Source organism: Quercus robur, chromosome 1 (genome assembly GCF_932294415.1).
Source record: "Quercus robur chromosome 1, dhQueRobu3.1, whole genome shotgun sequence".
Lineage (NCBI taxonomy): Eukaryota > Viridiplantae > Streptophyta > Magnoliopsida > Fagales > Fagaceae > Quercus > Quercus robur.
Genome location: NC_065534.1, coordinates 23621333 through 23645531, shown reverse-complemented (window position 1 = coordinate 23645531; position 24199 = coordinate 23621333). Strand labels below are relative to the sequence as shown.

The 24199-nt window shown below is 33.6% G+C and overlaps 1 protein-coding gene across 1 annotated transcript; it reads left to right on the top strand.

Moving 5' to 3' along the window:
• The first annotated feature begins 17996 nt into the window (after positions 1-17996).
• LOC126726164 (zinc finger protein BALDIBIS-like) lies at positions 17997-20733 on the top strand. The gene is made up of 3 exons (XM_050431296.1): positions 17997-18499; positions 18615-19011; positions 19211-20733. The coding sequence occupies exons 1-3, from the start codon at positions 18370-18372 to the stop codon at positions 20241-20243; spliced, it is 1560 nt and encodes a 519-aa protein (XP_050287253.1). The 5' UTR covers positions 17997-18369; the 3' UTR covers positions 20244-20733.
• The last annotated feature ends 3466 nt before the right edge of the window (positions 20734-24199 follow it).

Genomic DNA, 24199 nt, shown 5'->3' with positions numbered 1-24199 from the left:
TTTATGATTTTTTTAAATAGATTTTATTAAGTGTTTGTGTATCTTACATACACGATACAATACGATACATGATATGGAAAAATTAAAAATTGATTTACGATATGATTCACGTTTTAACAATTATGGTTACATGTGATGTTGGAACTGCACAATGTGAGATTGAAACCGTCAAATGTGAGAAAAGTAAAGGAACAATTGAATGTGACAAAAGTACAGGCACATGTGATGTTGGTATTGCACAATGTAAGGATGAAACTGTCAAATGTGAGAAAAAAAAAAAAGGGACCACCAAATGTGACAAAAAAACTGTCACATGTAATGTTAGAACTGTACAATGTGAGGATAAAACTGTCAAATGTGAGGGAGAAAAAAAGAGAGAGAACTACCAAATGTGATAAAAGAACTGTCACATGTAATGTTAGAACTGCATAATGTGAGGATGAAATCATCAAATGTGATGTTTTGGTAACCTGGTATAGCAAGTTGCCAATTAGTGAGTATCATACCCAAAAAGAAAGGGAGGGGATGATAGAGTTACCCTAATCAATCATCAATCTTGGATTTCTTAATAGGAAAATGCTAACGAATACCCTTCATCAATCTTGGATTTCTTAATAGGAAAATGCTAACGAATACCCTTAGGGTACTGGTATTGGTTAATAATCCATTTTAAAAAAAGTTTTTATAAGAAAAGAAAAAAAAAAAAGTAATTAATGTTTTAGCAGTTTTTGTTATTTCCTATAAAAATGATCATAACTTTTCTAAAATGAATTGTTAACCAATGTTTTAAAGGCACTCGTTAGCATAATCCTTCCTAACAAGCCTAAATTTGAAGTCTTTGACCAACACCAGTACTGCTCCTGGGATCCTTTCCACCTTGGAATGTTCTATATAAATGGCCTCAATTTACTCTGTTTGTGTCAAAAAAACTGGACTAATTTTTCCAAGTCCCAACCCAATTTATTTTGTTACATTAATTAATTAGTTGGCCTACTACCATGCAAGGCACATTATGCTAATTGTTCTCTGGGCTTAGTAATAAAATCAGGGATGACCGGATCCAAAGGCTCGTCCCACACTAGTAAGTGCACCTTTTGAGTAATTACATTGTCTTTCGCTTAATTGATTTTTTGTTTGTGATTACAACGTGAATTTGACTTTTACTTGTAGGGAAAATATTATTGCTACTTATTCTTTCTTTGTAAAGTCAAATATCTTAATTGAATTTTTGTTTGTGATTATAACTTGAATTCAACTTTCACTTGTATGGAAAGTATTATTGCTACTTATTTTTTCTTTGTAAAGTTAACTATCTTATATAATTATTTTGACTTTCACTTGTATAGAAAGTTTATATATTGATGCCATTAGTATCATTACTTCCAATAACAAAATGCTAAAATTGATGTAATTACTCACAAAATTTTCTTAAGAATTTATTACGTAATATGTTAAATAAGAACATATTATATCAATCTTCTATAAATTACTAATTGATTTTGTTTGTGCATGTCCTTCCAATAAAATGCATATTGATGTAATTTGTAAGATTACTTCAATCATGTCTTTTTTATTTCTTTAACTTATTTAATCATTTGTACATATTTAGAAAGTTTAAATTAGTTTGTTTGACACTTTAATTAGAATTGCTGTTTAAATAGCTTAGAAATTAAAAAAATTAAATTAAATTAAACATGTATCTGAGATTTGATACTTTAATTACTAGGGAAAAAAAAAGTGCTCTCGCAATTCGAATCTTGAATTAGTCAACATAACCAACATGTCCTTATTAGAATTGCTATTTAAATTGCTTAGAATTTTTTTTTTAATTTTTAATTTTTATTTAAAAAAAATTAATCATGTATTTGACACTTTAATCACTAGGAAAAAAAAGTGCTCTCCCAATTCGAATTTTGACAACGTAATCACCATGTCCTATAAAATGTGTTAACTATAGCATTACAACACCATATCTTACGAGTACAAATTTCTGTAACATGCCCAGTAGATCGAAGTATCGAACACGGTATTTAGCTGTCACTATTTCGATACAAAAACTATCTTTGTCGGATAGAATCCACAAAGCAAGCTCGGCAATCATTGTTTCATTGAAGTTTTCAAAGGATCAAAACCCCAAGGTTCTTGGTTGTTGAATCATTGGTTCTCACATTTTTGTAACAGTTGTAATTAATAATTGAAAATAGAAAATTGATTTTATGGTTAGAAAATGGAAAAATGAGTAGTAGTTAGAACTTTGAACGCTATCTCTATTATGTAAAAAGAACATGTTGTATATCATATAAATATGAGATATCATTCGTATAACATTTTGGGACGTGTATATTCCACACCATTTAATACCTTGATTTAGACTACTAATTAGTTATAAATTAAGTTAATTAAGAGTTAAGTCTGGAAGAAAATTAAGTGTATTTAATAAAAAACTTACCATTGTGCACCCAACCAAGACACCAATAAGTTTTTGGTGTAGGCGATAATTAAACCTCAGATCTCTTATACAATCATTAGAGACTTTACCAGTTGAGTTAACTGTGGAACCCACACACACTTATATACTCAGATTAGGTTATATTAGAATTTTTATCTGGTATTAAAAAAAAAAAAAAGTCCTTAATTGTTATATTATATATATGTACATGGCAACTTAGTAAATTACCATAATATAGACACATAATGTACAGTACACTAGCATGAGTGACACACGTCCTCTAATCACTCAAAAAAATTAGCCACATAGCCGGCCATGCAAACAAAAATCTCCATCTCATTTGGCTCTTAATTATTTTTTCTAAGAAAAACACTCTCAAGTTCTCTCGGGTCCAGCAACAGCTAACAAGGATGGGAATTTCCTTCAATTCTTCTCAAGTTCTTGCTTCCAACCTCAAGCTAGCGTAATTTTAGCTCCATTCATCCAAGAACCCGAGTTTAGTATTCAATATAAGACTTCACTTCTTAATTAACCATACTATTTATACGTTCAAACATTCTTAACAGATCACTAACCATATGTGTTCATAAAATCTATCAATAATATTGATCTCACATAAATTTTTTTTTTTTTTTAAAAAAGAAGAAGATAAAAGAAGACTTTGCTCTTCTTGATGAAATGAGAATACTATATTGCACAAGTAAATTTATCATACTCATACTTCCCCTTTTCTGAAAATCAATATTCAACAAGTACTGCAACGTGCTCATGATTGATTTATTCATGCATCACCTTAGCCATTAATTGTGACAATGTCAAGACTTCGTTTTTGCACTTTACGAGTTCGACTAATTTCTTTGATTCGAAAGTGTTTTTGAATGTGTTTCAAAGTAATATCCATTGTCACGTGTGATAATTTCTTCCTATGGTTATTCCAATTTTGTGGAAGTTTAGCAATTATATATATAGCCCCAACTTGGAAAGATTCGAGGAGTTTGATCGAAAGATGATGGAGTTTATGGACCAAAATTTGCAACTCATGCATATGGTCCAACACAAACTTAATCAAAATACTTTTTATTGGAATAATAAACTTGTCTGTACCTCACTTTTTTTTCTTCTAATGCACTCCGTATCTCCTTTGATTAAGTCATTGTGATGAAGAGATCATATAATCGATCAGAAAATGGGTTGAAAATGTGACCCCTGCACAAAAGTACATCTTCTTCTCTCTTCTTTCTTGCTTCCTTCAAAGAATTAATTAGTTTATCCAGAGAAGGTTCAGGAATTGGCAGCATATTGGGGTCTAAGACAAAAATTCTTCAAGACAATGAGAAGGAATACCATCTTATCTTCCAAAAAAAAAAAAAAAAAAAAACACTAGTGCCATCATGCAAACTTGTCCAATTTGACAAAGTTTTGGTTCATCACTTGAAGTTGAAGGCCATCATTTCAGATCCTCCCTTCATGAAAATCTAGTCCTAAACTTCTTGGGAATAGTGGGCAAGGCAAGAACAAAAATAAAGGCTTTGAGACACGTAAGAACTTACCTTTTAAGATTAGATTTGCCTCCACTCAAAAGGTTTGTTACGTGAATTAATTACAGGCTAACAATATCTATGACACAACAAAGCTTGAGTATCTAAAATAATTAAGAACTTCTAATTAAAGTGTATTATGCAGGAAAAAAAAAAGTTGCAGGAAATAATTAAGGGTATGTTTGGTAACTGTTTTTTCTTCTTATTTTCTGTTTCCAAAATATTTTTCTAATTTTGAGACTAAAAAACTTGTTTGACAACTCAAAATAGAAAGAAAAAAAAAAAAAAAACGGTTCTCAAAACTCAATTTATGAAAGAAATTGAAAACATGTAAATGACTGTTTTCAGTTTCTAATTTTTAAAAGTCAATAAAAACATGCATTTAACTTAATGAATATGTCTCATTTAATGAGTTAGCATTAGAGTTCAAATCATAGTAACAACATATTTTAGTATTTTCTATTTTTTTCTTCAAAAAACTATTTTTTAAAATTTCAACTAACCAAACATGTTTTTTATTTCAAAAATACAAGAAAATTGTTTTTTCTTTATATTCCCCTAAACAAGTTTTTGAAAATATAAAATAAAAATTGTTACCAAACATAACCTAAACTTGTCCTTTATTTATAGAAAACTATGTATTTTCAAGTAACTAGACATCAAGAAAGGATAAAGTTAGGTGTTATACCCTTTCAAAAACAATCGGTAACACATTCGACTGTTGCGCAGTTGAAACCATGTCAAAAAAAATCCGGTAAACTCAAAAAATCATGCATAGGAAATACAACAATTTTTTCTCACCAAAAAAAAAAAAAAAAAAAGGAATTACAACATATATTTCACCTTCATTATGAATTTGCTCGACTGAGATAATTGTTTTGCTTGACGGAGTTCATGTACTTTTGGTTGAGCAAGACCTGTTACTGAATCTCGAAATTTTAGACAAAATGTTTGCTTGTTCCTCGGTTGTCTTTATCAGTTGAGCGACCATCTCACTCAACTGAATACATCTTCGATTGAGCGAAATATGCAGAATTTGATTTCCCTCACTTTCCCAATTAAATTCTTATCATTATTCATTCATTCACTTCTAATTTCTAAAATTACGACATATATTTATATACCCAATAAATTATTAAAAATAACGATCGCCATCAAGAGATGGCCGTTGAAAGCCATGCACAAGTATGCTGATCTAGTGGACAGGTAGAAACCAACCGCAACAAAACAAATTAACGTTGGTGTGACCAATTTACAGTTAGGTATGTCTGGTGCAAAAAATCTTGTTTATTTTAATATAAGAGCCTATATGTGTATATATATATATATATATATATTATTTTACACTAGTCTCATTACATATGTTTTGTGCATGCAATGAGGCTTTTTTTGCAAAAAAAAAAACTGTGTTTTTATTTTTTATATATATAATTTTTATTTTGAGAATTTAATTTATTCGCGTGTGCAATGAGTTTTTTTTTTTTTTTTTTTTTGGTAGAAAAAAATTGTGCTTTTATTTTATAGATATAATTTTTATTTTAAGAATCTAATTTATAAGTGGATAAAGCAATTTAAAAATCAACAGGATAGTGACCCTATTTTTTAGGTAACATTTCAATGGAAGTTAGAGTTGTATTTTTACAAGATTGTCCTTTAGTTTTGTCTCTACTTAAACATATGAGTGTAGGACCATTTTTGAACAAAAAATTGAGGAATCCAAATAAGAGAATCCCTTTAAATAGTAGTATAGATAAATCACTTTTCAAAATACCCCTATCAGATTATATATTTTAAACTCTATTTTGTTAAAGATATGTTAGCCCAATGTAATATATATATATATATATATATATATATATATATATATTGTAAGGACGCCATTTGAGTCTCTAGCCCAAAGGATAAATGTACTTAGGCCCAAAAACCCCAATACAATGAATTTGTAGAGAGTGGATTGGAAAACTAGGCTTTAATGAATCAGACAACAAGTCAAGTGGACTCAAATGATAAGAAAATGATGTAATTTCACTGGACTCCAAATTCAAACTGATGTAATTTCAATGGACTTTGGTCCGTATCAATGAATCTAGTTAATATGTTGGCAATAAATAAAAAAAAAAAAAAAAGATGATAAGAAAATGAAGATAGACTAGTTTAATCTAATGAAAATCATCCTCGGCACAGTCTGAGGAGATCAGTTTTTATATATTTCTCTTAAGTTTGATTACAAGTTTACAGTGTTTTTATCTTAATTTCTTGATCCCCTTCTCTTAATTTGATCACACACACTATGGTACACCATTTCTTAGGCCAAGTGCTTATAATGCAAGGGTGAGAGGCGTCTCTCCTTGATGTGGGATTGAGCAAATCCGTGCAGGTGGGAGCAAGGGTCGACCCTGCCCATCTCAAAGCGAACAATACATGATTGGGGTTCGAGACTAAGTTTCCTCCCCCCCCCCCCCCCGCCCCCCGACACACACACACACACACACACACACACACACACATATATATATATATATATATATATATATATATCCATGTTATAGTATGCTAAACCTTAGACTAGAAGGATTGAGCGTGGGCCTATTACATTGGGCTAACATATTTCATTGAAATATCAATTTTTCTTAATTTTTAAAAATTATTTCTTTTTCTTCACACATAATAAATACTATCTATTTTCTTCCACTATTCTTAGGATACATAAAAAAATAAAAAACTAAATGTAAAATGAATAGTGCCAAAATAAATTTATACGGTTATTGTAATAATTTTGCAAATTTACACATTTTTAACTTGACTAATGTGAGTGATTTGGAATTTAGATGTATATAATTTAGCAATTTTTCTAGTTTATATTGTTTAATGCAAATGCTCTTACACCAGAGAGAGAGAGTGTGTGTATATATATATTAAGAGATTAGATTCTCCAGTATTATACTCAGAATAATCATGACTTTTTAAGGAAGATTTCATTCAGTTAAAAATTATGGATAAAATATGACAAAATCGTCAACAAAATTGACAGAGGATGTCGATAGAACTAATTTTGTAGACAACAAAGCTTGCATACCGACGTGGTCTGACAGTACATATAAGTGCATATCGTGTAAGCTTCCGCATATTATTTTTCATAAAATGATTGCCATTGCATTGTCACTTTCTTTGGCAAAACTATTTGCAAATGTTTTATATTGAAAATACTAAAATTATTATAAATTTTATTGTAAAAGAAAGTTTAGTTTAATTTTCTGTGTATCTTACATAAGAATTTTTAATACTTGCATTCAAAATCATTTTGCCTCTTAACTAAGAGCATTCTCATCATTTTAGTTAAAATAGCATAAGTCTCTAAATTTGCTCAATGAACCCAAAAATTCACCCTCATCAGCTCATGTATATATCATTATGCAAAATAGGATTTCACTTTAGTGTTTGCAAAATAAGCTTATGCAAAATGATTTTTTATTTTATTATTTCTTTGGTTTACTGGAGGGTGAAGAAAGAGGGCGGTGGATGTTGGTTATTGTTTGTTTGTTTGTTTTTGTTTTTGTTTTTGTTTTTTTTGTTTTTTTGTTTTTTGTTTTGTTTTGTTTTGTTTTGTTTTTTTTTTTTGAGAAGGTGAGTGTTTTTAATAAAATAGATGTTGGTTGTTGTGAATGAAGAGAGAAACAATTAGATATTTTCTTTTGAAATTTTAATAGAATAGAATATTGAATAGATAATCAAATGTAAGTGTTTTAAAAAGTGATTAACTAAAATAGAATAGTAGATTCTTATTCTAAAATAGACAAAAAACAACTTTTTTTTTCCTTGACAGGGGGCTTCCATTTATCAACACAAAATAAAGTGCTATTCGAGCTTGTTTGGGTCATATTTTTTTGTAATTGGCTAATCATTTGACAAAATGCATTTTACTTATAATTGGGTAGATCTAAGATGAGTTTAGTATTTCAAGAAAAATGTTGTTCAAGACAAGTATTAAAGACATGGAGATTGGTCCAAGAAATAAATAAAGAAAAGTTGTTCATTAAGTCTCGACAGATAGCTCAATAGATGCCTGCTATCGAGACTTAATGTGAAGCTCGATAGATAGCTCGATAGCAGCTCGATCTATTGAGACTTACGATTTTCAGTTTTTCAAGTTTGAAATTCGGCCCAGGTTGTGTAATTGTTTAGGGTTTCTTTTCTCACAACCCTAGCATATATAAGCTTATTTTAAAAGCCGTCACACATGGATACAGAGACCAAGAGACTTATTTTCTCTATGACAAGCTATTGCATTTGTACGCCATAGGATTTTGTAATCAAGTATTTCTAGATCTTCATTACTGATGAAGTGAAGAACTTTGTAGACAATAACATCTGTTTAAGTTTCTGGAGTTAGTCACGTACTGTGATCCGTGCAAAGGGTTAGTCACAAATTGGATGTTTGTGCATCAAAGGAAAGAGGGCTACTACAAGATCAAGTCCAATTGGGTATTAGAGTAAAGGTTCAACTGTAAGTTGGAATTTTGGGATAGGCTAGGGTAGTTGGTAAGATTCCTTATTCTTGTAATCGCTTGATTGTTGATTAGTGGATTCTTGGGAGTGGTGACCTTAAAATCACCCGGTGGGGTTTTGCCTTGCGAGGTTTTTCTCATTTGTCAATAAATCACCATGTCAAATTTATTTTCTATTGCATTTAGTATTTTTTTGGTGATTTGTTGGTGCCTTCACGATTTGCATGCAATTGAACCTAATTAATCAACTTGGGTAATTGAATTAATTAATCAGGGTCAAGCTATCTTAACCCAACAAGTGGTATCAGAGCGGACATACTCTGATTAGGTTTTAATATTTGCTGTGTAATCCATTAACCCCTGTTGTTATGGATCATGGCCAATCCCTGATTATTCCTCATTTATTTGATGATACTAACTATGCATACTGGAAAGTACGCATGAGAGTCTTTTTACAGTTTTTAGATGAGAAAGTATGGCTTGCAGTTGAAGTAGATTGGAAGAAACATGAAGAGCCATCAGCAACGTGGGATGATACCAAGATAAAAGTTGCAAATTTAAACAGTAAAGCACTGAATGCTTTGTTTAGTGCTGTGACCAATGAAGAATTCAAGAAGGTCTCTTCCACTGACAATGCGAAGGAAGCATGGACTATTCTTCAGAATACATACGAGGGCATAAAAGCTATTAAAAACTCCAAGCTCCAAAGGCTCGCTACTAGTTTTGAGGTAATAAGGATGGATGAAGACAAGTCATTCAATGAATTCTATGCCAAGCTCAAGGACATAGTGAATTCAACCTTCAATCTTGGAGAACAGATTTTGTTTCGGAGCCCAAGATTGTTAGGAAGATCCTCAGATCTCTTCCAAAGAGATTCCATGCCAAGATCACTACTATCGAAGAATCAAAGGATCTTGACTCTACTCCTTTGACAAAGCTGATTGGAAACTTGCAAACCTATGAACTAGGGTTAGCAAGGGTTGGCAAGGGTGGTAAAGGCAAGAACATGGCCTTGAAGATTAAGAATGATGATAACGATGAGTCATATGAAGATGAGGATACCAAGTTAAAATCTTATATCACCAGACAATTTAAGAAGTTTATCAAAAATGCAAATGTTAAAACAGGTGATAAGGATTGCAAACAGTCTGCATTCTCTCAATTCAAGTCTCAAGACAAAGGCAAGAGAGAATTCAAGGATGCTGGCCAAGGCAATAGTTGCCACCTTGAGTGATACGGAACCAGAAGTAGATTTTGATGAAAGTGACCAAGATGGGATAGTGAGTGCTTTCATAGCTATTGCTGAGCCTTTTGAGGAAGTAGTAGACCTAATTGATGAGGAAGAAGAGTTGATAGAATCAAATTTTGAGAAGATGGATGATCAGAATGACATTCACATTGCTTACACTACGTTGTACAAGGTCTCTGAGAAGCATGAGAAGCTCTACAAGTTGGCTACGAGAAAGCTCAGTGAAGTGGAGTTGGAATGTGAGGAACTCTCCACCAAGGTTAATGAAGCTAATCAGACCATTGGAGCATTGAGATTTGAGAACAACATTCTTGTTGAAAAGACCAAGAAATTGGATGCTGAACTGTTTCAGGCTAGAGCACAACTGGAAAGGATTTTAAGTGCCAAGCTGGATGAAATGCTATTCCAGAAGTCTGCATTTGACAGAACAGGTCTCGAGTATGATCACTCTCTCTCCTCGTGAAGTACCTCTTTTAAGGTGGTCATGCTTCTCTTGAACTTCAATGGTTTCAACTCTCTTCCTTGTCCATCTAAACCAAGGTTCATGCAAAAGAATCCCCATCTAGGTCTCCCATCTGGAAGGAAAAAATTTCTAAGTGATTTCTTCTCTTTTCTGATCTCTTGCATGGTTCATGTTATGGTTTGAGTCAGTCTAGTTTTGATGCTTTGTTTGTTTGTTTTTGTTTTGTTTTAGGTTTTTTTTTCTTTTTTTTTAATAAAAAAATAAAAAAAATACAAAAATAGTGTGTGTTTGTGTATATTGGTACTTGTGTACCTTGGATGGCCTTTGAAACAAAGTTTCTCAACTTTGTATCACTTATAGCTTAGATGAGCATCTTCATGCATAACTAAGCAATTTGAGCTTTGTGGCTCTTGTATGTGATTCATATGATTTGGTTGATCTCTTATCTTTCATATCTTAAATCACTCTTTTTGACGGGAATGACTAGAAAATCTTAAGAGAAAGGCATAAATAACCATCTCACCATTAAAACTCGTCAATCATAAAACATCTATATGCAATTCATAAAAGCCATACTTGGTAAGGTGTAGTACTTGCATAGCAAAATTAGGATGTTCAAGCTAACATAATTGGGTATTTTCTTTTCTCTCTCCTATATGCCCATGCATGATATACTTAAAAAGAAAAATATGCAAAGAACATGAAAAGCAAAAAGCATCAAAATACTTTTAATATGGTTGCAAGCGTGTTTCTAGGATATGTGGGAGTTATATGATGTACTTCGAAGGTGATGGTTCCCATCAAACAGTTATGATTGTGTGTGAATGTATTTGATTCTCCTATATCATTACTTTTCATATAATAATTTACTTGTGCTCTCTTGCAAAAGTTTCACACACAACACGCACACTCTTTGCTACTCTTAATACCATTGTATAGGTACAATGTGATTTGGCCATCACAAGGGATACATGTGGTAGTATATGCTCTCTAAGCTGTCTAAACATGTTTTGCAATAAAATTGGTTAGATTTGTTTAGTGTGTTTTTGATCTAGGAATGTTTTACATTTAGAGTTGAAGTTCTGTTTTATGCTTAACAATCTCTTTGATTGCTTGATTTGGTGTGTATCGTGTTTGCATTCACTTGTGTTGCTTCTCCTCCTTAAAAACCTTCTTTCAAGCATCTCGATAGCAACTCGACACCTCCTCGATAACTTCTCGATACCTTCTTGATACATGCCTCTTCTATCAAGATTTCTAGATCTGTTCTTGATACCTCTGGATAGATGGCCCGATTCATCGAGCCAAATTCTTTAAAGTCTCTATCTGCTCTATAGATGCTCAATACCTTCTCGATCTATCGAGATTTTTTGCTGTTGATATATTCTTGATACATCTCGATCTATCAAGATTTTGTAGGGTTGTAATCAGTTCGGTTCAGTCGGTTTTTTTTATCCGACCAACCGAAACCGAAATTTTCGGTTTTTAAAAGTCTCAACCGAAACCGACCGAAATAGTTGAAAAACCATCGATTTCGGATTGTTTCAGTTTCGGTAGGTTTTTTGGTCGGTTTCGGTTCCTTATCATTTATTTTCTAAGAAAACAAACAAAGAAAAAAAAATAAACAAACCTAGAATATAAAAAAGAGAGAAGAAATTGAAAAAATAAACAACCAAGCACATGGGTTTTTTCAAAACCCTAACTTTCTTTGCACATAAAAATTGAAAAAATAGCATTAATTCAATATTAAACAAACCCAGAATATATAAAAGAGAGAGGAAACTATGGAGAAATTAAAGAGAGAGAGAGAGAGAGAGAGGGTCACCGTGACTCCATGAAAATGAAAAGATTAGCTGGTGTAGGGAGCCCGGCGTGTAAAGACCAGTGTGTGGAGGCTGACGTAGGAAGGCCAGCATGTGGAGGCTGGTGCAAGAAGGCCGACGTGTGGAGGCGGCATGTGGAGGCGTGGAACGGTGAGAGAAGAGGAGGGGCTAAGGGCTGAACTCTTTAAAAGACAGAAAAAATTGAGAGAAAACGTTAGGGAAGGGGGCGGTTGAACTGAAGAAAAGAAAAGGGAAGAATAAAAGAGGGGAGGGGTATTTTCGTATTTATCTCATGCTCTAAGGTTTTAAAAAATTAAATAGCAAAAAAACACAAGCCCCCACGCGAAGGCTCGAACCTGGGATCACTAGCCAAACCACAAAGTAGCGTACCACTAAGCCACTGATCAGTAATGTAATAGAGTTACATAAATAAATAAATATATATATATATATATATATTCGGTCGGTTCGGTTCGGTTTCGAATGAAAAGATCCAGCATCGAAATTGAAACCAAAAATTTCGGTTTTTTAAAAAATGAAATCGAAACCGAACTGAACTGAAACCGAACCGAAAATTTGGCAACGGTTCAGTCGGTTTGTTCGGGTCGTCGGTTTTTTGCACACCCCTAAGATTTTGTTCTCGATAGAAACTCGATACCTTCTTGATCTATCGAGCTACATTTTCTATATACATACATACATACATATATATATATATATATATATATATATATATATATATATATATATATCTCTGAGGTCTGACCCTGTCTTGCTTCATTTCAAATATTTTGATCTCTCTCTCTTCTCTCTTGATCCAAACCTTTTCTTTTCACCAAAAACCTTCCTCCCTTCAAGATTTCGACATAATCCAAGCTTCTTTCACTTGGTAAGTGCTCTAAATCATTTCTTTTTCCCTATCTTCATGTATTTCATGCATTTAGACCTAGATTTTCAAGTTTTTGGGAAAACTTTGGGGGTTTTGTGTTTTTGTCAAAATTTTTGGGTTGGGTATTGTTAATTTGATCTCACATGCTCATGCATTGCATTCTATTATAATACTGTTTCATGTATTTTAGGTTGGGTGACTAATTATATCTTATGAGTACTGTTAGGTTGGATTGGGTTTCTACCTATGATGCAATTTCTTTAACACGTAACATGTTCATGCATTCTCATGCATTGCATGTTGTTTTTCTTCTTTCCTATGCCTTATCTTTAGTTGCGTTCTCTCTCTCTCTCTCTCTCTCTCTCTCTCTCTCTCTCTCTCTCTCTCTCTCTCTCTCTCTCTCTCTCGCATTTAGTCTCCTTGTCATGGCACCTAAGAAATTTGTTCCTTCTAAAAACCTGATACATCGTGGTTCCTCTTCCTCTTCTTCTACACCTTCTGATTCTGTTCAATTCTGTGATGAGAAGGCACACGATGACTTCTTTAAGAACTTTTCTGACCGAGCTATTCATTTGGAACGTCAGGTCATTTTGTCTGAAACAGAAACTCCTTTACTCGGTGCGTTTAGCTCTTGGGGATGGTCTTCTGTATGTGAGAAACTCTCGAGGTGTCCCGATGTGTTCATACAAGATTTTTACTCCAACATGCACGCCATTGATACCTTTGTATCTAGGTTTACTATGGTATTTCAAGGTACACGTATCGTAGATATCCTGGAGCTCATTTCTGAGGTACTGCATGTCCTTAGGGTGGATCGTCCGGATTACCCTAGCCATTGATGTCTCTCTTCCATCTCTAGAAACGAATTGACCTCACTCTTCTGTGAGAAGGCTATGTTATGGGGAGGTACCCTAAATTTCTCCATAACCAAGTTTGCTACGAGTCCAATGATCCTTAATATGGTGATGACTTTTGTACTCACTTCACGGTACCAATATAACACCATCACCGAGCCTCGTGCTTGTTTCCTTCTTTCTCTCATGGAAAATCTTTCTATAGATTTTCCATCACACATGATAGTATCTATTATAGATTGCTATCAAGAAACTGCTACATGTGATAAGCTTATTTTTCCTTCAGCCATCACACACATCCTTACACACATGCATGTCACCATTCCTCCTTCTCCTCTCTTCCATGTCATGGGTGCCATTAGTAAGGAGTCTATCTGGAGGAGTGCAGCGCAACTTGCTGCGAAGCGGCCACATGTGGAGACAACAGATGTAGCCCCTACCTCTCGACCCTCTTCCTCATCTGCCCCTCCTTTCTCCTCTAGGGTAGATGTCTCTTTTGTTGACATCATGGAGCAGATTCAGCACATGCGTGCTAATTTTGGTAGTCATCTTGACCATCTGTCTAATGAGATGGGTCAGATGAACACTATAATTGGTCGCATCGCTTGCTACTAGTCTCGCCTTGGTGGTTTCGCGCCCTCACCTTTACCCTAGCCTCTTGAGGAGTCCTTTTCTGGTGGAGATGATGATGCTGATGCTGATGGTTTTAGCTCTTCCAGTGATGATGAGATGACGACCTCTCAGTGATACACCTTTTGTCACTTGTGATAAAAATGGAGAGTAGTTTTGTACATAAGAGTAGTCTTTTTGTTAGGGGGAGAGCTAGCATAAGATATACTAGATAGGGGGAGAGTGCTTTAAGGGATGTAGTGAGGTTTTGGTGTATCTTTTCTCACTTCATGTACCATGGTCTTGTGACCACTTTTTACATACATTGTATTCTTTGATATATATGATGGTGTATGTTTTCTTCACCTTTGTCTCACACGTGTTGTTTCCTTTCTCTCTTTATACACATGTTTCTTCTTTTATACAACTTGTTTACGTTTCACACTTGATGCCTTGATGAATCTTGTTTAAGTGTTTCAGTTAAGAGATGTTGCAAGTCTACCATACCATGATCTCTCTTCCTGCAAAGTTTTTCAAGAGTTCATAGTAGGGTTAGACTTATGTGCTTTTGTAAGTTATGAGATAGTTGTGTTAAACTTCTCTCATAATTGTTGTTTGTGGTTTTGTCACAAATTGCCAAAGGGGGAGATTGTTAGGGTCATATTTTTTTGTAATTGACTAATCTTTTGACAAAATGTACTTTACTTGTAATTGGGTAGATCTAAGATGGGTTTAGTACTTCAAGAAACACGTTGTTTAAGTTAAGTATTAAAGACATGAAGATTGGTCCAAAAAACAAGTGAAGAAAAGTTGTTCATTAACTCTCGATAGATAGTTTGACAGATTCCTATTATCGAGACTTAATGTGAAACTTGATAGATAGCTCGACAGCAGCTCGATCTATCGAGACTTAAGATTTTCAGTTTTCTCAATCTGAAATTCGGCCTAGCTTGTGTAATTGTTTAGGGTTTCTTTTCTCACAACCCTAAACATATATAAAACTTATTTTAAAAGCCATCACACATGGATACAGAAACCAAGAGACTTATTTTCTTTGTGAGAAGCTACTATATTTGTACGCCATAAGGCTTTGTAACCAAATGCTTCCAGATCTTTATTACTGATGAAGTGAAGAATTTTGCAGCCAACAACATTTGTTCAAATTGCTGGAGTTAGTCATGCACTAGGATCCATGCAAAGGGTTAGTCACAAATTAGAGGTTTGTGCATTAAAGGAAAGAAGGCTACTACAAGATTAAGTCCAATTGGGTATTGGAGCAAAGGTTCAATTGTAGGTTGGTATTTCGAGATAGACTAAGGTAGTTGGTAAGTTTCCTTATACTTGTAACCGCTTGATTGTTGATTAGTGAATTCTTGGGAGTGGTGACCTTAAAATCACCTGGTGGGGTTTTTGCCTTGCGAGGTTTTCCCCATTTGTTAACAAATCATTGTGTCAAATTTATTTTCCGTTGCATTTCGTATTTTTTGATGATTTGTTGGTGCCTTCACGATTTGCATGCAATTGAACCTAATTAATCAACTTGGGTAATTGAATTAATTAATCGGGGTCAAGTTATCTTAACCCAACAGAGCTGTGCTAGACAGTAACCCTTCACATGGTTCTCAAAACCAACTTGTGGTGGATCTCGGGAGACAAAGTTAAAGCACTTAATCTTTTGCCCATACTTTAAGATGCTCCTCCTTGCCGATCAAGTAGCGATGCTGCTTGTGAATGCTCTATTATATTTTGAAAATGACCAATACAAATAACAAATTGTTAAGAATTGTTTGTTCTATTTAGACCCCTTTTAAACCATATTAGTATAGCCTAATGAATTAACCAACTGTTTACTTAGATTAATTATTCTAAGTTAAACTCATGCTATCATATTACTTGGTGCGGAAAAGTAAGGAAGACAGCAATATGATGACCTAGGAAAACCAATGAAACCAATAGTTTCAAGGTGAAAGCCTGTGGAGGATTTAACCTAACTATTCTCAAGGTAAAAAAATTCACTATGATAGAATGAAAGTTTACAATAGATTTTCTCCCTAAAATCTAAAACTACCTCTTGTAGAACTTACTCACATGACCACGTGCAATTCCGACACTACGGACTCTTCTATCTGAATTTGTTGAACACAAACACCCATGTTTGTGACTTTGAGATCCCACTCAAAGATTTCAGATCATTAACAATAGTAAATCTTATAGTAGCAACTTTTACATCACTGGATCTTGAGTTTCTTCAAAGAATAATACCGGTAGAAGATTTGAGAGAGTTTTGGGTACAAAAACCCTAGATCTACAATTGAAGGCACAATATGTACTATTTTCTCTCCAAAAACCACCCATAGAGTTAGCTTATAATGTCCTTTATATACTACAAAAAAGGGGATTGCGATTTAAGATTCAAATGGACAAGTTATGGACTTTTTATGCTTGTTGATTTTTGCTAATCTGCGACTTTCGACCGATCAAATAGTAATCGAACAACAATCAAGAGCAATTGAACAGCAATCAAAAGAACCAGATTGCATGTCACTTTTTTCATACTGAACTTGAGTTTTTTGTCTTGGACTTGAAAGTATATTGTTCCAACTCAATGAGACTTACTTTTTGTTACGGTTTGCCAACACTACAAACTCAAATCCTAACAAACATATTACATCCTCTAACATAACACACTCTTAATGATAAATGAAAAAATGGTTTTACTAATGCGTACTTTTAAGACATACATTAATAAATCATTTTGAAAAATTTTTACTTTTTAACAATTCTTTTATTTTTTTTATAAAATAATTTTAAAAATAATTAATTAATATGTGTTTTGAGAACATATATTAACCGAACTCTTGAAAAAATATTAGGGATAAAAATCCTTGTATGAACAGAATTATTTATTGAATCAAGGATTCTGCGAGATAAACAGAAAAAGATGACCGAGTCAACTCGGAAAAAGATTCTCCAATTGTTTCATCTCACCATCCGTGGGAGAGAAATTCAAAAGAAAATGTGAGAGAGAGAGAGAGAGAGAGAAAGGGAAGTTGGCTTAGTGTGTCTCGTGGATTGGTGGACATACAGAGCGGTACGAGTCATCTCTTGTCTTTGTTATATCAACTTTTACTCTTCTCTCTCTCTTGCTACTGCCACTGACAATGCCAGAATGGGTCCCCCACCTACCCAGTCAGGTCTCACGGACGGCACCACCCTCTCAACGTGTCTCTCTCTCTCTCTCTCTCTCTCTTTCTTTTCAATCTTTCTTTCTTCACGGTCCTTATTACAATTATAGCATAATCATTTTTACCTCATGAATGGCTGTAAAGGCAAGGGACTTTTCTCTACTCCCCCCTCGCCTTTTTCACACTTAGATACGATTTTTAACACTTTATTTATTTGCTTTTCACTTTGGTTTCTTTCAAAATTTTCTTGCTTCTTTATATTAAAATAATACAAGTTGATACAGATAACCCTGAAAAGACACACACAAACATAACTCTCTTTATAATATGTATATATAGATTTTTTATTTATTTTAAATTTCTTAATAACATACTTACCAAAGATATTGTGTTGATAAATAGATATAAAGATAGGGACAGTGGTCCAGCTTAGTCTATGGCTGACCGACTTTGAGGAAGCCGTGTAAGATAAGGAGATATAGATAGAGAGAGAGATAGAGAGAGGAATTGAAATATTCTCTCTAGCTAGCTTTCATTTTTTCTTTGGCTTTTCCTTTCAAGTTTCAAGTAGCTAGAGTGAAGAAGATGGTTTGCAATATGAGCCTGATTAAGATTCTTAAAACCAAATTTCTTTGTTTTCAGTGAAAGGAAAGGATTGCGTATACTCTGATTTCTCGGATTAGATTTGCAGTTCAGCTTTTTGGTTTTTTCTTTATTTTGGTAGTGTACTTTGTAGCTCCAGTGAAATTGTTCTTCTGGTTTAGCTAGTTTAGGATACAAAAAGTTTCCTATAATTCAGCTCCAAATGATGTCTGAAGATGGGATTCCTGTTCCCTCCACTGTCGGAGGGTTTGTTCAAGAACTGAACTCAAACCCTAACCCTAATCCAAATTCAATTCCATTGAAGAGAAAGAGAAGCTTACCAGGAACACCAGGCAAGCATCTATTCCTCTATCTGCTTCATACCCAACTCTTTTCTTTTCTTTGTGTTTATGTTAACAAGATTTATTCACATCTTTTCTTAAGTAAAATTATTTTTTGTTGAAGCAGATCCAGATGCAGAGGTCATAGCTTTGTCACCAAAATCCTTAATGGCAACAAACCGATTCTTATGTGAAATTTGCAACAAGGGTTTCCAGAGGGACCAGAACTTGCAGCTTCACCGACGCGGCCACAATCTTCCATGGAAGCTAAAGCAAAGAACAAACAAAGAAGTTCGCAAAAAGGTGTATGTTTGTCCAGAGAAGAGCTGCGTGCACCACGATCCGTCAAGGGCGCTAGGAGATCTCACTGGAATAAAGAAGCACTTCAGCCGAAAGCACGGCGAGAAGAAATGGAAGTGCGAGAAATGTTCTAAGAAGTATGCGGTGCAGTCAGATTGGAAGGCCCATAGCAAGATTTGTGGGACTAGAGAGTACAAATGTGACTGCGGCACACTTTTCTCCAGGTATTACTTCTATATTTTGTTCCTTGAAATTCTTTACTTTATATGATTTGTTTGTTGAAGAATTTAATACACTCACGTAGATGCTTTCATGGGCTTTTTCTATTAGAATTTATTGCGGTTTGACTAAAAGGATCTGTAAGTTTATATAGTTATATATTTAACGAAGTTGAACTGGGGTTTGTGGGTATAATAAATACAGGAAGGATAGCTTCATAACTCATAGAGCATTCTGTGATGCTTTGGCTGAAGAAAATGCAAGGTTCACTTCAGTTTCAGCTGTCAATCAAAACTTTAAACACGATTTGATTAATGGAACAATATCGAATCCTCAACTAGCTGGAATCCCCCAATTACCCTCAGCCTTTCATCCAGAATTTGCTGGCTCCGAATCAGTGAGCAATCTTATAGCAGATGGGCAAAAGCCAAAGCTACCACTGTGGCTAGACAATGCTGCTCAGTTCAGACAAATTGGAATTACAAATAATTCTAATGCCTACTTAGCAAGCTTGCCTGAATTGGTTCCAAATGCATCTATGAGTAATATGTTTGGATCGACCTCTCAGATGCAATGGCTTAATAAGTACCCAGAAGCATCCTTTACAAGTGCCGATCTCACTATATCATCATTGCCAAGGGTACTAAAGGAGGAACAAGAAAACAAAGGAAATTTGTCGGAAAGTGGAGTTACTTTGTATCCTAATAATAACCAGAATCAGCAAACAGGACCAGGTCACATGTCAGCCACTGCACTTTTACAAAAAGCAGCCCAAATAGGATCTACAAGGAGCAATCCATCATTCAACGGCACAGCTTTTGGGTTGATGAGTACATCTCATTCACATGTGTCAAACAGTAGAAATGAAGTTCAGAAAATTTTCAGGCAACAAAATCAAGCTGGGAACATGAACGAATTGTTAAATTCTTTCCCTTCTTCAACTCCAAACACCACAGTTGGAGATGGGTCAATGTTGGTTAATTCAAACTCGAGCTCATTCTTGCAGAATACCAAGAATTTGGAGCATTGGCTAATGTCAAACAATGGAAAGCATGACCAACACGTTCCAGCTGGAAAGCACCATGCCAGTTCAAATGAAGTTGAGCGCAGTCTAACTAGAGATTTTCTTGGTGTTGGTGGTGATGCAAGCAGGCCCTTCTTGCAGCAAGAGCTAGCTAAGTTTGCTTCAATGGGTTCAGCAATGGACTTGAGCCACTACACTAGTGGGCATCATTGAACTCCAATGAAGGTAAGCCCCTTGATGTACTATATGATTTCATGACACTAGCTAGTTTATGATAGCACATACACTGAGAAATTAGAGTAGGTGATCGATCCTGAGTTGAATATCCGTGGAAGCAAGCGAGTCAACTTGGGAGAGAGTGAGAGAAAGAGAGAGATAGTGAAGTCTTGTGAGTAGTCAGGGAAGAAGAAGAGGGCCACAATGAAGAGACTGAACAAAAAATAGGGAGATGGCAATCAGAGATTCAGAGGGCAAGAGAGTAGTCGGGGCCCTCCATGCATGTAGTAGTACCACTTTTCTCTTTTATCTTTTTCCCACAAACGTTTGATAAAAACGTTGTGAGACGAAATTGCTCGTGACTGTTTTTCTTTTCCTGTACGTCTATGCCTGCCAGTTGCTATTCCCTCCAACTGTGACGGCTGTGAACATTTTTCCACTGTGGATTTGAATTTTAAATAAAGGGTTACAGGTCACTTCTAGCTTTTTCACTCGTTTCATTTGCTCCCACGTTGAGTCGAAAATAATTGACAATCATGATGGAGAAGACTAATTTGATCTCTGAGATGGCTTTTGGCCTTTTTTAACTATAATCTATAATAATGTCAGTGGGAAGGCCAAACTAATAATGTCAAGTTGGCTTTTGCAAAAACGATAATTACTGCCATTTTTAGTCTCTGTGATGTTTGGTTTAGGAAATTCTATATATGCACACTCACGTTCAAATATTATAATGTTATTTTCTCAAAAAAAAAAAAAAATTATAATGTTAAAAATTTAATGATGTTTATGCTTGGCCAAATTGTTAAAAATGTTATAACTGTATTTGGAATTTCTAGAAAACACTGAGAAATTATTATTATTATTATTATTATTTCAAAAGTAACCTAGTACAACTTTAATTTGACTCAAAATAATAAGGACAATCTATTCATTCATGTGTCCGAGAAGAAATTACATTGGACTCTTCCTTTACGTACATATGTAACTGTCAAAATGTTCACTTGGTTTTACATAATAGAGTTTTTAATTAGGTAGAGTTTGACAGTGAGAAAGTTTGGAAAGAGAGAAGAATGGAGGGTAAGGAAGAGAAGAAGAGTAGAGAGGATGGAAATGGTTAACCTTTCCCTTGTTTGATGTTTTAAAAACTTTTGATATACCTCTCTCTTTTGTAAGGATGCTTTAAAAATTAAGAGAAATAGAGTGGTTGAGGAAAATGGTCATATAAATTGAAAATTATAATCTTCCTAGTTTATGAAAATAGACATAGGGGAAAAATTAATAATTTAAGTTTAAAAAAAAAAAAAAAAAACTAAATACATATAATCTTGCTAGTCTATGGTACCAAATGTTGGATTATTAAGAGGTAACATATTCATAAAATGAGTGTAGTTGAAATGCAAATGTTAAGATGGATATGTGGAAATAGAAGGAAAGATATGATTTGAAATAAGGATATTTGCTTAAAAATAAGGGCTAGCTCCTATTGATAAAAAGATGAGAGAGAGTCTTAATATGGTTTGGTCATGTCTAGAGGAGAGTGACTAATGCATTGAAAAAAAGAAGAAGAGTGAATTGATCCAAGTTATTAAGGGAACAAAATGTATAGAAAGACCAAAAATCACATTATTAGAGGTAATAAAAAATAAGTCATGTCAATTAAGGAAGTAATAGAAAATATGACTTTAGAGAGAATAAAATGGAGTAAAAAAAAATATATATGGTTGACCGTGACTAACTTGTTGAGAATTCATAGCTAATCCCAAAATTTTGGGACAAAGACTATGTTGTTGTTGTATGTGTCTATATATATATATATAAATTTTCCTTTTCCACCCCCTCCAAATTCCCCCAATTTGTGGAAGTTAAAAATGAGATATTTGGAGGGGGTAAGACACCTATCTTCAAAACCTTTTTTTTAAGGGTGTCACACTCATTACTCTAAAGAGAGAGAGAGGGGGGGGGGGGGGGGAATTGTTACTATGACATAATGATTTGTCAGAATAAACACAAATATTATACATTTTATTACAAATTGACATGCCAAATTTTTTTTTTTTTTTTTAAGGAAAATGACTTTGAAAAAATTGTTTATTATATTGTTAACGTGACACATCAATTGTATTCATTAGAATGTTAGTTTATATATATAAAGTTGGGTTCAAGTTACATCTGGTGTAACTTTAAGCAATGTTTCACTACATAATAATTTGTTATAGAATTCATATTTTGAAAATCTCACCGTTGAATTACATGTTATATATGTTCTTAACATTCAGGCCAATTTTCATGTCAATTGGATTTTATTTACCATTCAATCTATAAACTTATCTTTTATGCATTATTTTAAACTACAAAAACTTGAATTTAAACAATTGATTGATGACATGACTATTAATCTTTGATCATCTTTAAATTTTGTAAGCATGGAGAATATACAAAGATAATATAATCTAATAGTGGATTTGTCAAAATTCGCATGAAATTAAAAAAATATTAAGTGGTGTAACATTGCTTAAAGTTATATCATGTGTAACTTGAACTCAACCTATATATATATATATATATATATATATTGGTCTCATTGTAAATTCAATTTCTATTGAATTTTGTATGTTCCAATTAGTTTAACTGGTAAAATCTCTTATTGTTAAATAAAAGATCTTGGGTTTAATCCATTACTACACCAAAAACCAATTAATATCTTGACTTGATGATAAAGAACAATTGCATTATAGGCAACACACTTACCCACCATATGCGCTAGGCATTTATTTATAATGTAATTCTTATCCAAAGCATTCAAGGAATTTTTTCCCAAAATGAATGCTCTAAGTTTAATGACAGATATATTATAGAAACTTCACAAAACGCATATATAGGAGCTGGAAATGCCATGAAGGGAATGAAGATACTCCAACTGGGCTTACTGGAGTCATTTGGATCTTGATCAAATGGTTATGGTATGCTTAAAGATACTTTGTTGGCCAAAATACATTTTGGTCCCTCCAAAATTTATATTTACTCTTAATTTTAATTTCTTTAATTTAATCATTGGAGTTTAATATTAATATCCATATGCATGTGTATGGCCACGTCATCTACCCAGCTCACTTAGAACAATGCCACATCATCTATTTTGTTCGACCATTGCGAGGTCTGCTTGTCAAATTATCTAACTAGTTAATGTAGACCATCCAAACCATTAGAAAAAAATCTAGGATCACACTCTTTTGTACAAAAATTCTTATGTGATAAGTAGAGAAAAAATAATGGATTCTTGTGAAAGTAACAACCAGTAAATCATAATCTGCCATTTAGAATAGTTGTGAAAAAAATGTGGTAAATGATGTGGTGCTAGAATTACTCAAATCATTATTTACCATTACCCACGAAAACAAAAAATTAAGCAAAATTGAGTCCACTTTAATCACAAGGAACACACCATAAAAAGGAATGGAGGAACCAAGAAACGGGTATGTCACCAAAAAATTTAACGAAAATTATATTAATTTCTCCTTTAATACGCTTAGCAGCTGATTTAAGTATCAGAGTACAAGAGTGGTATCGAGAGACCACACCGATGTCCTTTTCTAACTCCTTTTTGCATGCAATATTAATTCTCTGACTCAATTGTAACGATTTGAATCATTAGAGTTAATAATAATTGTTAATTTAAAGTGTCCTTTCAAACTTGATAAAATTACTTCAATTACATATCATTTTGATGGAAAATTATTGAATACTCCAAGAATATCATAAATATGTATTCTTCACTTTCATATGAATTATGGGTCCTACCATAAATTTAATTAGTGAAATCTATAGTTATATGAGAGGGGAGAGTACGCCTTTGAGCTAAAGTAATTAAATTGTTTTTGTGTAAAGTTCAGTGAGAAAAATGAAAAGAAATTTGAGAAAAAGATGGCCATATTTTCTCACAAGAGACCATA